We start from the raw sequence: 21,883 nt of genomic DNA on the forward strand, positions 1-21,883 counted from the left end.
AGGTTTGATTCCAGCTCCAGCCCCTAATTCCAGCTTCCTTTGAATGCAGACCCTGGAAGGCAGCAGTGATGGCTCTAGTAACTGGGTTCCAGCCACCTGCAAGGGAGACCTGTACTGAGTTCCCAGCTCCCAGCTTTAGACCCAGCCACTGCTGGCATTTGAGGAGTGAACAAGTGGGTGGGGGCACTCACTCTGGCTTGCTCACTGCTTCTCAAATAAATAATTTTTTTAAAAAACTAAAGAACTACCAAAAAAATTTTTGAATAAATACAATTTTAAAGTTATTTGATGCTTAAACCAAACTTTACATTACTTAGGGCAAAGAAAAAAAAAGAGACATACTATAATCCAAATGGCAAATGTAATGGTCAAGTATGAATAACTTGCTCTTATAATTGTGAAGTTTCATGCAGTTGTCAAAGAAATGACACATTGTTCACAGAGAACACTAAAGACAGTTAACAGGGACTGAGATAAGGAAACGTAGGTAAAGAGTACAAAGCTTCAGTTGTAAAAGATAAATAAGCCTAAAATCTAATTTACAGCATGAACACAATTAGAAATCTACTGAAAGAACAGATTTTAGATACCTTTACTATACAAACACAAAAGAAGAACTGTGCAATGTCAGATACATACACTAATTTGCCTGACTACAATATTACTATTAACCATGATAAATACCTTAAAAATATACAGAAGTATCAGTTTATATACTTGAAATATATAATACAAAAAAACATGAAAATAAAATTTTTTTAAAAAAACAGCAACTTTTCAGGGCTGGAGCTATGGCGTAGCGGTAAAGCCACTGCCACAGTGCCGTCATCCCATATGGGACATTAAAGATAAACTCAAAAAATAAAACTGAACAAGTGCTCAAAGTAAACATAAGTATATTTTTTATAGCTTTTGAGGTAGAGAAGGCTTGTCAAGAAATTTTACCAAAGCATTAAGTCAAGAAAGAAAAATAAGGGATTTTACTAGGCAAAAAAATTTAAAACTAGCCATAGCAAATATCAACAAAGTAAAAAATAAAGTATGAAAATAAGGGGGAAAAAATTCTGAGCAGATTCAATAAACAATCTTAAGTAAATCAATATCCCAAAAGAAAAATGGGCAAATAATATCAATAACAAATTCATTAAAAAATATAAATAACTAAAACAAATGTGAAACAATACTTTCAAAAAATTTTTAAAGATGTATTAATTCATTTTGAAAGTTAGAGTTAAGGGGCTGGGGAGGGATGGCAGGAGAGATATTCCATTTGCTGGTTTATTGCCTAGATGGCTGCCAAGGACAGTGCTGGCCAGGCCAAAGTAAGGAGCCAGAGGCTTTATCCAGGTCTCCCACGTGGGTAGGAGGGACCCAAACACTTAGGCCACCTTCTACTATTATTCCTAGGCCATTATCAAGGAAATGGATCAGAAATGGAGCAGCTGGGACATGAATTGGCACCCATATGGAACCTTTAAACAAATGTATCAAAACAAAAGCAAAAAAAAAAGTTTACTAATCAGAACAGGATAGTCTACGAAGAATGCTAATATTACTGTTGAAAATTCATGATAAAAGAAATTTTTTTTTTTGACAGGCAGAGTGGACAGTGAGAGAGAGAGACAGAGAGAAAGGTCTTCCTTTGCCGATTTTAATAAGCATAATTTGTTCAAATCCTGCTCTAGAGAAATTTGGCATTATTTAGCTCACTTTCTTTTTTTCTTTTTTTGGACAGGCAGAGTTAGTGAGAGAGAGACAGAGAGAAAGGTCTTCCTTCCATTGGTTCACTCCGTAAATGGCCACTACAGCCAGTGCTGAGCTGATCCAAAGCCAAGAGCCAGGTGCTTCCTCCTGGTCTCCCATGCAGGTGCAGGGCCCAAGCACTTGGGCCATCCTCCACTGCCCTCCCGGCCATAGCAGAGAGCTGGACAGGAAGAGGAGTAACCATGACAGATTCCGGCGCCTCAACCAGGACTAGAACCTGGGTTGCCGGCGCTGCAGGCGGAGGATCAGCCAAGTGCTCACTTTCAATTCTCTATCTTGGAATGGATGCTTAGCCTAGCAGTTAAGACACCAGTTAGAATGCCTGCATCCCAACTAGAGTACCTGAGTTGAATACACAGCTCTAGCTCCCAACTCCAAATTCCTGCTAATGCAGACCCTGAGAGGCAACAGTTATGTTTCAAATGGTTGAGTTCCTGCCAACCACATGGGAGACCTTGATTTAGTTCTTAGCTCCCAGTTCAAGCTCTGGTCTAGCCTGGGCAATGAACCTGGTGTCTGTCTCTCTCTCTCTTTCACTCTCTCTCTTTCACTCTCTCAGAGCTCTCTCGTTCTCTTTCCCTCTCAAAAAAGGGAAAATAAAAAAAAAAAAAGAAAGAAAGAAAACTGTTTTTTAATGTCAGAGGAGATGTCTAGCCAGCAGTTAGGATGTCCCCAATTCATTATTAGAATGCCTAGGTTCAAACCCATCTATGCTGATAACCTCCAGCTTCCTGCCAATGCAAACCCTAGGAGACAATGTTGAAGGTCCAAATAATTGATTTCCTGTCACTTACATGGAAGACCTGACTTGACTTCTTAAATCCAAGCTCCAACTCCAGTCACAGACTACCATGGGCATTTGGGGAGAGAAATAGGAGACAGTAGATATCACTCTCAAATTTAAAAAAGAAAAAAAAAGTCTTTATCTTTTAAACTAGCAATTTAATTCTCGGTAACTTATCTTAAGAAAATAGCAAAGAGGAGCTCCAAGATAGAAAGTAGGGAGGGAGCTTAGTGCTCTAGTCTATAAGAAGATGGTTTTAAAAAAAAGTGGGAGAGAGTGCAGTCTCAGGGAACAGTTAGGGAGAAAACAGCAGAGGAAACTCAATGCAAATTAGAGGGACATGGTGGACCTACATGGAGGGCATGGACGCTCAAGGCTCCGGCAGCCAAGTGCCTACATACCAGCATTGGAAAGTGAAGTAAGACCAGACAGAAGCAACCCAAGCCATTGGTGCTAAAGCTGCAGTTAGAGCCTAGAGGGAACCCAGCTTGGAGTCCCAGGGGGACAGTGTACCTACCAAACCAGAGGAGAAAAAAAAAAAAGCAGGGACAAGTTTCTTTCTCCCTGATCACTTTAACAGCATCCTGTAACAAGCCCATAAAGCATAGAGCAGGAGCAATTTTAGACATATGTAACAGCTGTGCTAGCTCGTGTCCACACCCAGCAACCAGCAGAGTGGAAACTCCTGACTCGTGGGGAGAACTAACAGGGGGCTGGGAACTTGTGACTGTGGAAAGTTTCTATGCTGGTACTGTGGAAAAAAAACTGAGGCTGTGTGGGAGGACTCACGGTGTGGCTGGGACTTTGGGCAGTCACTGTAGGAAACTCCATACGCTCAAGACTTCCTGGTTACCTGGTAAAGGGCGTTGCTTGGGAATCTGAATTAACAGATTCCTCACTGAGGATAATGAAATTATGACTGGATAATGAAATTATGAGATATATACACTATGGAATACAACAAAGCAGTGAAAACAAAAATGAAATCCAGTCATTTGCAACAAAATGAATGAATCTGGAAAACACCATACTTAGTGAAGTAAGCCAGTCCCAAAGGGACAATTATGATATGTTCTCCCTGATCTGTGAGAACTAATAGAGAACCTAAAACAAAATCTGTAGAGATGAAATTGACACTTCGAGAAGGAATGACTTGACCCTTGTCTTGCCTATCAAGAAAGAGATTCATTTTTTTGTTTTTTTGTTTGTTTGTTTTTTGTTTTCCACATACTATTTGTTAAACTCTTAACAGTTAATATGTGTATAAATTCAACTGAAAATACATCTCAGCAAAAAATAAGAGTGGGGGGGCCCGGCACTGTGGCATAGCAGGTTAAACCACCACCTGCAATGTCGGCAACCCACATGGGCACTGGTTAGAGATCCGGCTGCTCCACTTCCCATGCAGCTCTCTGTTATGGCCTGGGAAAGCAACAGAAGATGGCCAAGTCCTTGGGTCCCTGCACCCCTGTGGAAGACCTGGAAGAAGCTCCTGGCTCCTGGCTTCAGATCAGCACAGCTCCGACCATTGCAGGCAACTGGGGAGTGAACCAGCAGATGAAAGACCTCCTTCTCTCTCTTTCTTTCTCTCTCTTTATCTCTCTCTGCCCCTCCTTCTCTCTGTTACTCTTTTAAGTAATACATAAATCTTAAAAAAAAAAATAAAGTAAGGGCGGGAATAAGAGGGAGGAGGAAGCTTGTAACTGTAAAGCTGTATAGTTCTGCATACGTTCCTATGGACTACTTTTAAAGGTAGAGTTTAAAAACTTGTCATGGGACTCTAAATCTCATTAAGCTTGGTGGTAAAAAAATGCCATATTAATTGTTAAAGTGATCATATTAAGCATTAAAGTGAACATATAGATAAGATTAAGTGTTAAAGTGATCAATAAATAGGATCAAGTGCCTGGTAATGATAACAGATAGAATTAAAAAGGAGATAATGTTCTGACATGGGGAGCAGTCTACACAGCAGACTTATAGAATGACAGTCATTTTAAGTGACACTCTGACATCAGAATCAGCCCTTAAGGCTTCCTGGTCTGGCTGAAAAGCTTGTGAGAGCATTTCAGGCATGGAATGCCAAGACACTGTGGCAAAAAAATGTTCTACATGAAGGATGTCTGTGAGACCCCAGCAGAAAGAAGTGGCCATTGAAGAAGAATGTACTTTTCTCTAGAGAGTGAAAAGAACTTTCACTTTGCTTACGGCCTTCTCCAAATACTGACAGTTTGTGGACTCAAAAGGCTTCCATAGCCTAGGCAGCTCATGTCAAGAGCCTCAGGTGGTCATTGACGTCGTACATAAGAGTGTTAATTTTTAAATTAGCCACAGGAGTCACTGTGCACTAACTCCCCACAAAGGACCTCTGTCTTCAATGAGTTGTATTATGAGAGTTTATGTAAAAGTAGTTCTCAGTGTGTGTGTGTGTGTGTGTAAATTGCTGAAATCTTTACTTAGTACAGAGTTGGTCTTCTGTGTACAAAGTTAACTGAAAATGAATCTTAATGGAGAATGGGACTGGGAAAAGGAGAGGGAGGAGGATGAGGCATGGGAGTGTGGGTAGGAGGGTAGGTATGGTGGGAAAAATAACTATACTCCTAAAGTGGTAGTTATGAAAATCTATTCCTTAAAAAATAAATTTAAAAAAAAGAAAAGAACCATGTAAATATACAAAATGCCCTGACAAAAACAGCACAGTGCTATTAGACGGGGGGAGGGAGGTGGTAAGAGGGAAGTCAATTAATTATTGACATCCAACTATTTCTATATTAGTAAGCAAAATAAATGGAAAAATACATATTAAAATGTTATCAGAGATTCTCTTTAAGATACAGGATGATCCTCCGCTCTTCTCCTTTTAGACTTTTCTACATTTTTGAAATCTTACGACTTTCTGCAAACAGCTTTCCTTTGGAAATCAAGAGGAAAAAACACAATAACTACTGAAATAAAAAGATTATCTACACATGAATGGAGAAGCTGATGCTAAAATATCACATACTACTACATGCATTCATTGCTTCAAGATTATATACACACTCAAAATAACAAGAAAAACAAAACATTAAAAAAACCCTACTGGAAATGTCAAAACTTGAAAATATACAAAATTCTGGAATACACCAAAATTTCAACAGAGTTGCCTCCAGAGGTATACTATGGAGGCTGCCTAACAATCTATTTAAACTTTCTCACAATAATAGAATGCTATTTCCAAATTAAACAAATACATATTTAAGTTTTAGATACTTTTATTTTACATTCATTACATCAGTAAAAATATGCTATATTAAGTTTACAAAATAGTGCAAAGCAGGAAATTAATTCAGCAGCATAAGAATCTGAAATTTAATATCATTTCAATTGAAAAATGCTTTGGAGTACAAAACAAAGTTAAAGCCACTTAATTTTTCATGTAACTCCAAAAATAGTACATATCTCCTTAATACAGATACTCACCCCATATCTTTCAGCTACAATGTCCTCCAGATTTTTATTTTGTTTCTCAGCCTGTTCCTTCATTCTCTGGTAAGATTTCCTTAGCCAGCTTAATCCACCATCTTCTACTCCTGAAACTAAATTCCAATAATAAATGCTAGTTAGTTACATTATAATGTGGCTATCGTAGAATATTTATTTTATGATGACTTCTAAAAATATAAAATTAAATGTTTTCCTTAAACAAATAAAAATCACAAGCACATGCAAAATCCAACATATATATGAGTGCCTATAAATGTAAGGTATAGAGATTTGCCCTATTAAGGAAAAGATAAAAATATTGTCAAGAAAAGTGAGTCTAAGAGGATGAGGAGAAATGATTAAGATAATTATAATAAATAGAATATGTGAGAAATACTATATCAAGATATAAAACATTACAGAAAATGAGAAAAGTTAGGAATTACTTCTAACTGGGAAGTCAGGGAAAATTCCACATACCAAGCTCAAGAAAATTACCCAGATTAAAATAGAATAAAGATACATGTATCAAGAGGGAAAAGGTACCTCAGATGCAGTACAAACAATAAAGGAGCTGTAGAAGAGAATGCTGAAATATATATTTTATATATATATATATATATATACTTTAACTGTGATCACTATTAAGATTTAAATACCTTTAATACTTTATTAAGCTGTTTGTATTTCTTTCTGTACATGCTATACTTCATGTGTAAAATGGAAATCTAATCAATTGTTCGAATGAAAATTCTGTTCCTTAAATTCTTTGTCCCAAAATAAGATGGATTTAAGATCACTCCAGCTTTAAAATTAACAAAAATGCACACACAGGCCCCCAATGGACATGCAGATGAACATCCATAAAAGAATAATCATTCAAAATAATTCCAGCCTGGAAGTAACCCAGGAAATGCCCACTCTAGGAAAAAGGGATACACAGATGGTGATTCATCTGTAAAATACACTACAGCAAGGACAATGTACTGTGGATGAATCCCAAAATGTGTACAACAGCCAGAAGCAAGGATATAACAGATTTTTAGTGCTAAAAATCAGAATAATTGTTACCCTTCTGGTAAGATAGTGACTACAAAGTCCAGAAAGCTATTTCTCAGAAGACACGCTGATACAGAAATAAAATAAAATAAGTATCAGAAGATTAAGATTTTGCTCTTGTTGCTACTACTAAATAGCTGCAAGATGTGAAGCAAGTCATTGACTTCTTTGGACTTTTATTTCATCTCTACACTAAGGCAGCTAGAAATAACTACCTTTGAAAGTCCTTCCAAGTCAAAGACTAACAGAAAGCCAAAAAAATAAAGAATGGAAAAACTCAACAGGAAGAGTAAAATCATCAAAACAACAAAATATATAACAAGAAGTTCTACTAAGCACATGGTAAGAAACAGTCTTCTACTGAAGAATCTAGAGTAACTAACCCTGGACTGTCCTCTGATAATACAGGTAGTAAAAGTCTAGATCACAAAATTAGCCCTATGTAGTACTGGGTCACTGAGCTAACGTATTGCTTTTGCACTTTTAGGTTTCTACAAATAAGATTTCAAAAAGAAATTTGAATAACTACAGTTCCTATTATATAACCCAGCAGAGATATCTCTGTCTATGCTAAAAGGCCAAAGAGAAATTATAATTCTCAGTAACTTTAGTAAAGCTGCTCAATAAAAATTATAAAAAAGCCTTTAAAGAGGCTCTAGGGACATATACACATAAAATATAAAAGAATTTAACAAACAGCCAAAAATATGAAGTATATGTAAGAAGCAGGAAAATATTCTACTAAAAACTAAAATAAAAATATGTTATATTTCATAATACTACCTGAATTAAAATTAAACTTTCCTTTAAATTTCAAAACAACACCTAATGAGTATACAAACACTCTTTAAAAATATCTTATGTAAGCTTATATACCACTTAAGTATTTTGTCTCCATCTGCTGGAAAATAACAGCATTCTCTTAAGATCAATACAAATTTTGTGCATGCAGGCAAAGTAGGAATGTATTTGCAGATACGAACCTACATCTTTAATGTTTACACGTTACTTTTTCTCTTTTAAAAAAGTTATTTATTTATTTGAAAGGCAGAGAGTCACAGAGAGGCAGAGAGAGAGAGAAAGGTGTCCATCCACTGGTTCACTCCCCAAATGGCCACAATGGCCAGAGCTGGGCCGATTGAAGCCAGGAGCCAAGAGCTTCTTCATGGTTTCCCATGTGGGTGCAGGGGCCCAAGGACTTCGACCATCTTCTACTGCTTTCCCAGGCCTTAGCAGAGATCTGGATCAGAAGTGGAACAGCTGGGACTCGAAATGGCACCCATATGAGATGCCAGCACTGCAGGTGGTGGCTTTACCCAGTATACCACAGCACCAGCCCCTACAGATTATTTTCATAAAATTTCACAGAATTAATACTTTTCACATTATGTTACAGAATGTAATACAATGAATGCTTTTCCACATACTCACAAAATCACACTTAGTGTTATCCATTTAAAACAGAAACTCAGGAGCTGGCATTGTAGCATACTGAGTAAAGCCACTGCCTGCAAGGCCACCATCCCATGTGGTTCATGTTTTGGGTGCTCTACTTCTAATCCAGCTACCTGGCCTGAGAATGCAGCAGAAGATGGCCCACAAACTTGGGCCCCTGCCACTCACGTGAGAGAGCCAAAAGAAGCTCTTGGCTCTTGACTTCACCCTGGCCCAGTCCCAGTCTTTGCAACCATCAGAGTCTTTGCAGTCTCTTTCAGAGGATGAAGATTCTCTCTCTCGCCGGCGCCGTGGCTCAATAGGCTAATCCTCCACCTTGCGGCGCCGGCACACCGGGTTCTAGTCCCGGTTGGGGCGCCGGATTCTGTCCCGGTTGCCCCTCTTCCAGGCCAGCTCTCTGCTATGGCCAGGGAGTGCAGTGGAGGATGGCCCAGGTGCTTGGGCCCTGCACCCCATGGGAGACCAGGAAAAGCACCTGGATCCTGGCTCCTGCCATCGGATCAGCACGGTGCGCCGGCTGCAGTGGCGGCCATTGGAGGGTGATCCAACGGCAAAGGAAGACCTTTCTCTCTCTGTCTCTCTCTCTCACTGTCCACTCTGCCTGTCAAAAAAAAAAAAAAAAAAGATTCTCTCTCTCTCTGCCTCTCTGTCTCTCCTTCTCTGACTGTAATTCTTTCAAATTAATAAATAAATCTTTAAATAAATAAATAAATCAGAAACAAGTGTTAACATTCTCAATTATAAAAATATGTATTTAATCAACCTGCTCCCAAATATCCCAAATATATCACAATTAAAATAATCTTTCTAAGTACCAACAATTTAAATAAGGCTTCCAAAGACTGCAAATATTTTATCAATGCTTTGTCATATGTAAACTCAGGTCATTCTCCTACGAATATCAGGGTACAAGAAATGCCTCTGTGTCTGCAGTCAAAATTTAGAGATACCTTTAGTAACCGATGACACACCACAGTCTTCTGGTGGAAGGCCTGTTCCACCATCCTTCCAGTATGGATTCAATTCTCTTTCCAGGAGTTTGGACTAGAACAAAACATTTTCAGAAGTCAAAATTGTAAAATAAACCCAATAACAAAAAAATTTATGAATAATGAATCTGAGACCCAGCTGACAACAGCAACCTCAGAAAAATCATTTTAGAACTCCAGACACTTTTCTGTACTCGCAGGAAATAATATCTAAATTCACATTCATTATTTTTACTAAATGCCTACATGTCTCAGAATTGTGACAGAAGTAGAAGATGTAACATCAACAACCCTGTATCAACCCTTGCTAATGCAAGGGAAATAATAAAAAAAAAAAAAACTGATATCTGAAGATAGAAATAGAAAAAGCTAGAGCAGTGCAAAGAATTCAAACCTCTCTCACAATGAAAGATCAAAGACTTCCTCCTAGTAGAAGTAATATGTGCAATCTTAGACCCAATGAGAAATTAGCTAAATTTTTTTTTTGGCAGGTTAGTGGACAGAGAAGGTATAAGGATGCTCCAGAAAGAATGAAGCCTCAGACAAAGAGAAAGCAAAGCACTTTCAGGGAACCGAAAGTAATTCAGATTGGCTATCACTTCAAGTCTAAGGTGTGACAAGAGAGTAGGTTTGTAAATAATCAGGGATGAGGCCAAATGAGCCATTCTAAACTGCTGTTGGGGTTAATATGCTGTCAGCAATGATGACTCATGTATCCACAAACTGACAAAACAAAAAGAACATTCAAAGTACGAAAGATAGGCTAAAGTAGGAGCCAGAGTTGTGATATAGTGGGTAAAGCCATTCCTCTCCCTCTTCTCTCTCTCTCTCAAATAAATAAAGACAAGTGATCTTCTCTTTTTTCAGCAAACTCAAAACAAAAATTATGTCACTTATGTCTTACTGACACAACTGAACAAAACTAGAAACCAATAACAAAAGAAACTATAGAAATTTAGGAATTATACAAAGTGAAAAATACGCTTTTGAATATAATGAAGCATTAAAGAAATCAAAAGGAAAATTTAAATATTCCTTGAAACAAACAAAAATAAAAAAACAGCATTCCAAATCCTATGACATATACAAAAGTAGCACCAAGAGAGAAGATTTTAGCAATAAGTGCCCACACAAGAAAAATGTGAAGATTTCAAATAAATGACCTGACGATGAACCTCAAAGATCCAGAAAAGCAAAAACAAACTAAAGTTAGGAGAGGACAGAGAGATGGATGGATAGATTAGCACAAAAATAAATTAAATAGAGTCAAAAAAATCAACAAATCAATGAAAGAAAGAATTGGCCTTTTGAAAAAATAAAATTAAGAAACATCTAGCAAAACTAACAAAAAACACACAGAAGAGAGAGAGAGGGAGAGGAACTCAGATGTATAAAATCAAGCTGAAAGATGAGATATTAAGAGTGAGCATCTGATCTACCAGTAAAGACATCAGTTAGGACACCGGGATCCCATATTAGAGCTTGTGGGTTCACTCCAGCTCCTGATTCCAGCTTCCTGCTAATGCAAAATTCTGGGAAGAGCAGTGATGACTCCAGTGTTTGGGTTCATGATACCCAAATGAGAGATCTGAACTCGGAGAGATCTGGATCAAGACAGACTTGCATAAGTTTATTAGTTCCCAGCTGACAGACCACTGGCCATTACATGCACTTTGGGAGTGGGCCAGCAGTTGGGATCTTTCTTTTCCTCTCTTCCCCCACTTTCCTTTCAAATAAATAATAAAGGGAAAAAAAAGCTGGGATATTACTATTGGTACTTCAGAAAATACAAAGGATCATTAAGGACTACTATGAACCAGATATCAACAAATTGGAAAGCCTCTGAGAAATGGATGAATTTCTGAACACATACAACCTACCAATATTGAACCATGAAGACACTGAAAATATGAACAGATCAATAATGAATGAGACTGAATCACTGACAAAAAAGCAGACCAACAAAGAGAAGTCCAAAACAAGAAAGATTAGCTGCTGACTTTCTAACTTTTAAAATCCAAAACCAATTAGGTAAGAGAAAGAAATAAAAGTCGGGGCCGGCACCATGGCACAGCAGGTTAAAGCGCTGGCTTGAAGCGCCGGCATCCCATATGGGCACTGGTTCTAGTCCCGGCTGCTCCTCTTCCAATCCAGCTCTCTGCTATAGCCTAGGATAGCAGTGGAAGATGGCCCACGTTCTGGGGCCCCTGCACCCACATGGGAGACCTTGAAGAAGCTCCTGACTCCTGGCTTCAGATCGGTACAGCTCCAGCCATTGCGGCCATCTGGGGAGTGAACCAGCAGATGGAAGACCTCTCTCTCTGTCTCTCTCTCTGTAACTCTGTTTTTTCAAATAAATAAAAATCTTTAAAAAAAAAAAAAGAAATAAAAGCCATACAAGTAGGAAAGGAAGAAGTCAAATAATCCCTATTTGCTGGTGACATTAATCTACATATACAAAAACCTAGACTTCAAAAAAAGACTACTAAAATTGATAAAAAAAATTCATTAAAGTTTTGGGATACAAAATAAACACATGAAAATCAGCATTTCTATACACCAATAACAAACTTTCTGAGAGAGAAATTCTAAGAGTAATCACATTCACAACAGCTATAGAAATAAAATACATTTACAATGATGTAAATGACCTCTATAATGAAAATGACAGAACATTCAAGAAAGAAATTGAAGGAAACACACAAAAAATGGAAACACTTCTCACAGATTGAAAAAATTAGTATTGGGGCCAGCGTAGTAGGACAGCAGGTAAAGTCGCCACCTCCAATGCCATCATACCATATGGGAACCTGTTCAAGCTTTGGTTGCGTATTTCAGACTTCATAGTGAGCTTCAGGCACAATGCCATCCCAGGTTCTCCCAAGAGACCACACAGACTCTTCTTCCCACTCTGTTCATGAGGTCTCATGCTTCCAGGGCGACCCTGGACATCAGTGGGCAAATGTGCATTGATCTCAGTAGGCTCTGATCCCTACTTTTCCTGTCAAGGGACAGGGAGTGCTAGAAAGCCAGAAGCCAAGAGTTTCTTCTGGGTCTTCCACGTGGGTACAGGGGCCCAAGGACTTGGGCCATCTTCTACTTTTTTCCCAGGCCATAGCAGAGAGCTGGATTGGAAGTGGAGCGGCTGGGTCTCTAACTGGCACCCAAATGGGGGGCCAGCACTGCAGCCAGTGGTTTTACCCGCTATGCCACAATGCCAGCCCCTAAATAAATTTTTTTAAAAATGAGTATTATTAACATGTTCATACTACCAAGTATGTGTAAGTGTTTTACAGATTCAATGCAATCCCCATGAAAATACAATGACATTCACCATAGAACTAGGAAAAAACAACTGTAAAATTCATATGAAAGCGCAAAAGATGCTGAATAGTCAAAGAAATTCTGAACAAAAAGAACAAACCTGAAAGCATCGCAATACCTGATTTCAAGATATATTACAAAGCTACCATAACAAAACAGTAAGGGACCTGTCACCCTACACAAAAAAATCAACTCAAAATGGGTAAAACATCTAATTGTACAACCTGAAACTATGAAACTACTATAAGAAAACATATATGAAACACATCAAGACATTGGTATAAGCAGTGACTTTTAGATAAGATCCCAAAAGCACAACACAAGCAAAAATAGACAAGTGAGATTATATCAAAGTAAGAAGCTTTTGCACAACAAAATGCAGAGTGAAAAGACAACTTACATGATAGGAAAAAATATCTGCAAACTACTCATCTGCTAAGGGATTAATATCCAGAACATACAAAGAATTTAAAAAAATACACAATTCTGCGCACTTACTCCTCATGTAGGATCTCTGTCCTTAATGTGATGTACATTGAGATTTAATGCTATAACGAGTACTCAAACAGTATATTTCACTTTGTGTTTCTATGGGGGTGCAAACTGTTGAAATCTTTACTTAATGTATACTAAACTGATCTTCTGTAAAAAAAAAAAGAAAAGAAATTATCAATTCCCAACTTGACTCTCACTGGGATTAAACATGACAATAGGTCTGATCTGATTTCATCATCATTTAAAAAAAAAATCATCTATTATTTTTCACTTTATGTTTCTGTGTGGGAGCAAACTGTTGAAATCTTTACTTAATGTATGCTAAACTGATCTTCTGTAGATAAAGAGAATCGAAAATGAATTTTGATGTGAATGGAAGGGGAGAGGGAGTGGGAAAGGGGAGGGTTGCGGGTGGGAGGGACGTTATGGGGGGGAAGCCATTGTACTCCATAAGCTGTACTTTGGAAATTTATATTCATTAAATAAAAGTTAAAAAAAATACACAATCCAGTTAACAAATGGGCAAAGGACAGATACTTCTCAAAAAAGAAACATAAATGGGTTACAATATATGAAAAAATGTTCAATACCATTAGCCAACAAGGAAATATAAATCAAAACCCAATGAGTTACCATTTCACTCTAGTTAGAATAGCTATTATCAAACTAACTAATGCTGGTGAGGTTGTGGGAAAAGAGGAACTCTTATGCATTACTGGTAGGAATGCAAATTAGTACAAGCCATTATAGTCTACAGTATGGAGGCTCCTCAAGAAACCAAAAATGGATCTATCATGTAACTCAGCTATCCCACTTCTAGATATATACTTGAAGTACATGAAAAAAGCATATGAAAAAGAAAACCTACACTCTCATATTCACTGCAGTACTATTCCCAAAAGTCAAGTTATGAAATCAATGTATGCATTCATTGTTTAATGAGTGGATAAACAAAATGTGGCAAAATACAAAATGGAATACTATTTAGCCATAAGAAAGAATGAAACCTGACATCCGCAGCAAAATGGATGGAACTGGAAATCATTATATGTATATTAAATGAAATAAGCTATATACAGAACAACAAATATCACATGTTTTCTCCCATAGGTGGAAGTGAAAAAAATCAGTCTATCTGTACTTAGAATATCGAGTACTAGAGATTGGAAAGGTTAAGGGGAGAGGAGATAGAGGAAGGTTGGATAACAGGTACTAAAACAGAATTAACTAATTCAAACACTCCATAGCATAGTAGGGTGTGTGAATGTGTTCACAATAATAGACTTAACATCCTGTACAAAGAACTGGGAGATAGTGGGTGGTAGGTTCCAAATACGAACTAAAAATAAGAAAGGCTAGCTGCCTGGTTTAATTGGTTTATACTGTGTATATATGTTAAAATATTACAGAGTACCTCATAAAAATATATAAGTATTACATCTAAATCAAAAATTTTAAAACAAAAAAAAAAATTTTCAGTGGTAGACATTTGGCTTAGCTGTTAAGACACTAGTTGAGATGCCTGCATCCTATAGTAGAGTACATGGGTTCCACACCCACATCTAGTTCCTGACTCCAACCTCCTGCTAATGCAGACTCTGGGATGTAGCGGTAATGGCTCAAGTAATTAGTTTCTGCCACACACATGGGAGACCTGGATGGAGCTCCTAGCTCCCAGCTGGGCCTATTCCTGCCCCTCTCTCCAAATATTGTGGGCATCGGGTCGTGAACCAGTGAATTAGAGTTCTACATCTGCATCTTCTCCATCTCTCTTTGTGCCTCCCTGCCTCTCAAACAAAGATATAAATACATACATAAAATACATACAATAAAATAAAATACAATACATAAATACATAAAATACAATACATAAAATAAATTTTTAAGACCACATAGTTAACACAAACTCAAGCCATAAAGCCTTATGAATCCCAGCTATAAATCACCACAATTTTTGGAGCTTTTTTTATATTCTCTGGGGAGGCTTTCCCCTTCGTACAAGTTGCCTGTTAAGATAGGTAACTGCATTCAAATGGGTTTTATCCAAGTTCACCCTTTCACTGAGAGTATATCACCTGTGGAGTTCAAGATTTTTACAAGTTTATCAGTCAGATTTTCCCGTCTTGCAGAGGTACTCGCATTTATAGTCTACCCTCAAGCATCCATTAAAATCAAAATTCTATACTGCCAAGATCATGTACCAGCTTCAGCATTTTTCTGGATTCATGTTGTCCATTTTTTCCCAATTTTTGGCCACTAAAGGTTTTCCATTGTTTTCTTTACCAGCAAAATGACACTAAACCAATCATTATTTTATACTTTATCCAGAATTTTTTGGTGCCTCCCATGGGAACAATTTCATAGTTTTCATCTCAGCATATGCACAAAATATAAGTTGAAACAATTTGTCTTTTAATTCAATGATCATAAACTAAACTCAGTTTTCACTCAACTACATATGCTCCAGTCCTATAAATCTAGTATACCTTTAAACTGACTTCCTAGAGGAAATTCATTTTAAAAAATTTTAAATCAGGGGCCAGCATTTTGGCGTAGCTGGTAAAGTCACTGTCTGCAACATCAGCATCCCATGTGGCTACCAGTTTGTGTCCCAGTTGTTCCATTTCCAATCTAGTTCTCTGCTATAGCCTGGGAAAGCACTTGGGCCCCTGCCCACCCACATGGGACACACAGATGAAGCTCCTTGCTCCTGGTTTGGCCGGGCCCAGCTCTGTCCAATGCACCCAACTGTGGAATTAAACAGTGGATAGAAAATCTGTCTCTATCCCTCTCTCTCTAAACCTAAATTTATTTATAAATAAATAAATGAACCTTTGGGGCCAGCACTGTGGCACAGTAGGCTAAGCCTCTGTCTACAGTGTCCGCATCCCATATGGGGGATGGTTCATGTCCCGGCTGTTCCTCTTCCAATCTAGGTCTCTGCGTATAGCCTGGGAAAGTAATGGAAAATGGCCCAAGTGCTTTGGCCCCTACACCCATGTGCAAGACCCAGAAGAGACTCCTGGCTCCTGGTTTTGGATTGCCCCAGTTCCAGCCATTGCAGCCATTTGAGGAGTGAACAAGCAGATGGAAGACCTTTCTCTCTGTCTCTCACTCTGTCTGCAACTCTGCCCCTCAAATAAATAAATAAATAAAATCTTAAAAAAAAAAACTCTCTGTAAGTGAAGAGTTAGAAAAAAGCAGAGGAAACTCTACCCTAAATGGAGCAATACAGTGGAGGGCGAGGATGCCCACAATTTAGGACCCCACCAGCCGAGAGCCTCCAAACTAGCATTGAAGAGTAAGGTGGGACCAGACTACAGCAGCCCAGGCCACTGGAAAAAGGCTACAGAAAGAGCCTAGAGGGAATCTGGCTTGGAGCCTCATGGGAGATAGTATACCCGCCAAACTAGAGGAGAAAAAACAAAGTGAGGGGCACTTTTTCTCTCTCCTGGATCATCCTGCAAAAGCATCCTGTAACAAGCTGACAGAGAGCAGGCACCATTTTGGACATACAAAACAGCTGTACCAGCTAGTGTCCGCACCCAGCAACCAGCCAAGCAGTGATTCCTAAGTCTGGTGGGGAGAACACGCAGGGGGCTGGGGGCTCATGACTGTGGGAGGCTTGTGTGCCAGGGCTGTAAACACAGTAAGTCTGTGTGGGAGGATGCAGGGTGTGGCTAGGACTTTGAGCAGGCAATGTGGGAGGCTCCACATTATCAGGGCTTCCTGGTTACCTGGTGAAGGGCATTTCTGGGGATCTGAGCTTACACTGAGGACTGCACAGATCCTTCGTGGCAGAGCAGATGATTAATATACTCATTGCAGCTAGTGTCCAGGCACTGGTCTCCTTTGAGGAGAGGAGCTCAGCTGAGGCTACACCAACAGACAAGAAGAAACCTCTCCTCAGGTTAAAAAAGAAGAAAAAAAGAAAAAGGAGATTTACCGCCAAACCTGGGTAAGTTACCTCAGATACGCCCTTCACCCTGGAGCACTGAAGAGAGCTCCCTGGCAATACCCAACACATGACTCCAGGTATTCCCTGAAAGCAGACACTGCACTAATCCACTCAGACATAGTCCAAAGATAAAAGCCACCACAGTGAAAAAAAAATATAAGAAGAAGAAGAAACCAATGAGTATCTCCACAAATGCTGAATAACAAATGTACTAGTTCAAGAAACAAGAATAAGAAAGATAACATGATACAGCCAAAAGAACACAACACTTCAATAGTAGATTGTGAAGATGATAAGACTGAAGAAATGCCTGAAATGGAATTCAAAAAATTGATCAAAGGATTACTTAGAAGTAATCAAAAGCAAATGCATGAATTAATGATATCCATACATAACATGAAAGAAAATTTCTCCCACGAAATTGAGATCTTAAAGAGAAATCAAAATGAAATCGTGGAAATGAAGAATTCAAGAGAACAATTGAAAAATAAAGTAGAAAGCCTTGACAACAAAATCAGTGAAGCAGCAGAAAGAATATCCTACTTAGAAGACAAGCACAGGAAATTATGTAGTCATACCAAACACAAGAAAATATTAGAAAACTGAAAAATACTGTTGGGAATCTACAAGATACTATCAAACGACCCAACATACGAGTTCTAGAAGTTCCTGAAGGCATAGAAAGAGAGAAAGGATTAGAAGGCCTTTTTAGTGAAATAATAACAGAAAAATTTCCCCAATTTGGAGAAAAAAACGGATAACCAAGTACAGGAAGCACACAGAACTCCTAATAGACATGAACAGAAAAGATAAAAATGGAAAAATCTTCCATGTTCATGAATTGGAAAAATTAATATCATCAAAATGTACATTCTTCCAAAAGCAATTTACAGATTCAGTGTGATACCAATCAAAATATCAAAGACATTCTTCTCAGATATAGAAAAAAATGATGCTGAAATTCATATGGAAACACAGGAGACCTCGAATAATTAGTCTCATACAACAAAAACAAAGCCAGAGGCATCACAATACCAGATTAAAGACATACTACAGGGCAATTATAATCAAAACATCCTGGTACTAGTACAAAAACAGCTGGACAGACCAATGGAGCAGAATAGAAACACCAGAAATAAATCCAAGCATCTACAACGAACTTATATTTGACCAAGGAGCTAAAATCAATCATTACAGCAAGGACAGTCTCTTCAACAAATGGTGCTGGGAAAAGTAGATTTCCATATGCAAAAGTAAGAAGTAGGATCTTTACCTTACACCTTACACAAAAATCTATTCAAAATGGATTAAAGACCTAAATCTACGACCTGATACCATCAAATTATTAGAGAACATTTGGGAAATTCTGCAAGACATTGGCAAAGGCAAAAAGTTCTTGGGAAAAAAAACAGAGGCACAGGCAATCAAAGCTAAAATTCACAAATGGGATTTACATCAAATCGAGAAGTTTCTCTATGGTCAAACACTCAGCAAAGTGAAGAGGCAACCAACAGAATGGGAAAAAACATTTGCAAACTATGCAACAGATAAAGGATTAATAACCAGAATCTACAAAGAGATCAAGAAACTCCACAACAACAAAACAAACAACCCAGTGAAGAAAGGGGCAAAGGACTTACACAGACACTCTTCAAAAGAGGAAATCCAAATGGCCAACAGACACACGAAAAAATGTTCAGGATCACTAGCCATCAGGGAAATGCAAATCAAAACCACAATGAGGTTTCACCTTATCCCAGTTAAAATGGCTCACATACAGAAATCAATAAACAACAAATGCTAGCGAGGATGTGGGGAAAAAGAGACACTAACCCACTGTTGGTGGGAATGTAAGCTGGTAAAACCACTATGGACGTCATTTTGGACATACCTCAGAAATCTGAATACAGACTGTCGCTCCCCCTCTTCGTGGAGGAACGACACTAAACCCTGCCTAGGCTTCCTATCCGAGTCACGGCACCATTATGTCGCTCCCCGTCTTCGTGGAGGAACGACACAGGACCCTGCGCTGTTCTTTCGTCTGCTCGGCCCTCCCCGGGTTTGCTGCTGGTTCTTCCCAGGTTGGCTACCGACCCTTCCACCTCCGTGGAAGGGCGGTTCCCCCTGCCACTTTCCCCACTTCCGCGGGGGAGCGGCACACCACCGGCCGGCTCTCTCGGGGGCTGCACAGGTGTTCCTTCAGATGTTCCCCTTAGATGTTCCTGGTGCATGTTGTCTCTCTCCTCCTTTATAGTCCTCTTCCACCAATCCCAACTCTGCTACCCACACGCCGAGTACGCTGCTCTCCTCCAATCAGGAGCGGGTCCTACAGTTTATTGGTTGAACTGGATGCAGCTGTGTAGAAGCTGTTTCTCCCTTCTCAGCGCCATATTGTGGGAGAGCAGATGCATAGAATAAGTCTTAATTCCAGTAACTTAGTCTAGTCCGAGTTGCTCCCCACACAGACCTACTATATGACCCAGCCATCTCACTCCTAGGAATTTACCCAAGGGAAATGAAATCAGCAAATAAAAGACTTAGCTGCACCCCCATGTTTACTGCAGCTCAATTCACAATAGCTAAGACATAGAATCAACCTGAATGCCCATCAACTGAACACTGAATAAAGAAATTACAGGATATGTACTCTATGGAATACTACATAGCAGTAAAAAAAAAAAATGAAATCTAGTCATTTGCAACAAAATGGATGAATCTGGAAAATGTAATACTTAGTGAAGTAAGTCAGCCCCAAAGGGAAAAATACCATCTGTTCTACCGATCTGTGATAACCAATAAAGCACCTAAAAGGAAATCTGTAGAAATGAAATTGACACTTTGAGAAGCAAAGACTTGAACAGACCTTCTTTTTTTTTTTTTTTTTTCATAATGGAGAACAGGACTGCAAATGGGAGAGGGAGGTGGTGGTGGTATGGGAGTCAGGGTGGGAGGGCAGATATGGTGGGAAGAATCACTATATTCCTGAAGTTGTACTATGAAATTTATACTCAATAAATAGAAGGTTTCTTTGGAAAAAAAAAATCCTCTGTGCTAAAACTAGTTACAGTGAATTTTAACAATAAATAAATAAATAAACCTTTAAAAAAACTTAAATTACATTTCATAAATGTTCTCACTAATTTTATTAAACACCATAAAAGATAAAAAACATTTTACAATTAATATTACACTTATAGAAATCAGAAATGCTGTTACCAATTTGTGGCAAATTGCAAAGTTAAAACATTTTAAATATTCTCTTACATGCTCAAGCGCTTGGGTTTTCTCCTGTTCTATTTTCCTTTGAGTTTCCTTTTCAGCTTTAAGTGATGATGATGACACAGTTTTGACAGTCATAAAATCAACAGTCATCCACTCATCCCTCTGTCAAAAAAGAAAGCCAATTCAATCATCAGAACTCATTAAGACCAAGGATTTTGGAGACACTCAAAGTTGGATCAAATTCTACATAGCTGCAAAACTTCAAGCAAGTTTCTCAAAATTTCTGTCTTAGTCTTTCCCCTATAAAATGGGATAAATCTGTATCTTTCAGGGTTGTTTTAAAGGGAAAACAAGGTAATAGATACATAGGATAGGATCTACAATGACTGACACAAAACAAGCAATTAAACACTAGTTTCTTATCACCTTTATCCTTCATCTGTGACTAACAATGGGCAAATTCCATTCTTCCTTAGGCATATAAGCTATAACCCAAATTTTGTAAAGTATTCACTTGTAATTATGACTAAGAAGATTAAGGCATGACATAAAGAGAAAGAAAACCTGACTGAACTCTACTCCTTTAGCAGTAATAGTATAAGGCTGCACACAGATGAGGGGAAAGTGTCACTTCCCCATCAACAAGAAGCAGGGAAATCCTCCTAAGGACTAGAACAGAAACCAGCACGCACTGAGCAGGAGAGCAGACTAAGGCTCAGCAAATACCTTGCTTGCGAAAATTATTCTTAGAGTTTATTGTTTTCAAAGACCAATTTTTCTCCTAAAGAAATCACATATTTCTAGTCTTGCAAGTTGATAGGTACTTCCTTATCTAAAATCAAGTTGCTTGCTTACCTGAGTAACTTTACTGTCATCTTCTTTTTCTGACTTTTCACCTTTCACTTTCCAGGCCTTTTCCTGGTGAGAAGTCTGGGGTGGAACAGCTTCAACCCACTCCTCTTCAGAGCTCTAAGAAAATTTAACACGTAAGTGCAATTCTGAAATTTGCATACTTTCATATTAAATTTATAGACTTAGTGATATAAACTGAGCTTCCTAAAAATAATAATAATAAATGAAATTATTGGGGATGGAATTGTACCATGTCAGGTAAAGCTGCTGCCTGCAATGCCAGCATTCCCAATGGGTACCAGCTCAAGTCCCAGCTGCTTCATTTCTGATCCATGGCTCCCTGCAATGCACCTGGGAAAGCAGTGAAAGATCATCAAAGTGCTTGGGCCCCTGCACCCATTTGAGAGACCTGGAAGAAGCTCCTGGCTCCTATCTGTCTCAGCCCTGATTACTGTAGCCATCTGGGGCCTCTGATGGAAGCGCTCTCTCACACTCGCTATCTCTCTCTCTCGCCCT

At 38.5% G+C, this 21,883-nt stretch overlaps 1 protein-coding gene across 6 annotated transcripts in view; it reads right to left on the bottom strand.

Moving 5' to 3' along the window:
• CWF19L2 (CWF19 like cell cycle control factor 2) overlaps positions 1 to 21,883 on the bottom strand; it is a 167,777-nt gene that overhangs the window by 133,336 nt on the left and 12,558 nt on the right. For all 6 annotated transcript variants that reach the window (XR_016234260.1, XM_008261932.5, XM_089333346.1 and 3 more), the window contains exons 4-7: positions 21,371 to 21,484; positions 20,558 to 20,677; positions 9,478 to 9,571; positions 6,011 to 6,126 (exon numbers count right to left, since the gene is read on the bottom strand). Coding sequence is in view for 5 of the 6 variants with exons in the window: in XM_008261932.5 (XP_008260154.3) it covers positions 6,011 to 6,126; positions 9,478 to 9,571; positions 20,558 to 20,677; positions 21,371 to 21,484 (444 nt within the window). In the remaining variant the exon portion in view is untranslated. The remainder of the gene's footprint in view (positions 1 to 6,010; positions 6,127 to 9,477; positions 9,572 to 20,557; positions 20,678 to 21,370; positions 21,485 to 21,883) is intronic.

The sequence above is a fragment of the Oryctolagus cuniculus genome, chromosome 1 (assembly GCF_051225735.1).
Source record: "Oryctolagus cuniculus isolate XC-2025 breed Fujian yellow rabbit chromosome 1, ASM5122573v1, whole genome shotgun sequence".
NCBI lineage: Eukaryota > Metazoa > Chordata > Mammalia > Lagomorpha > Leporidae > Oryctolagus > Oryctolagus cuniculus.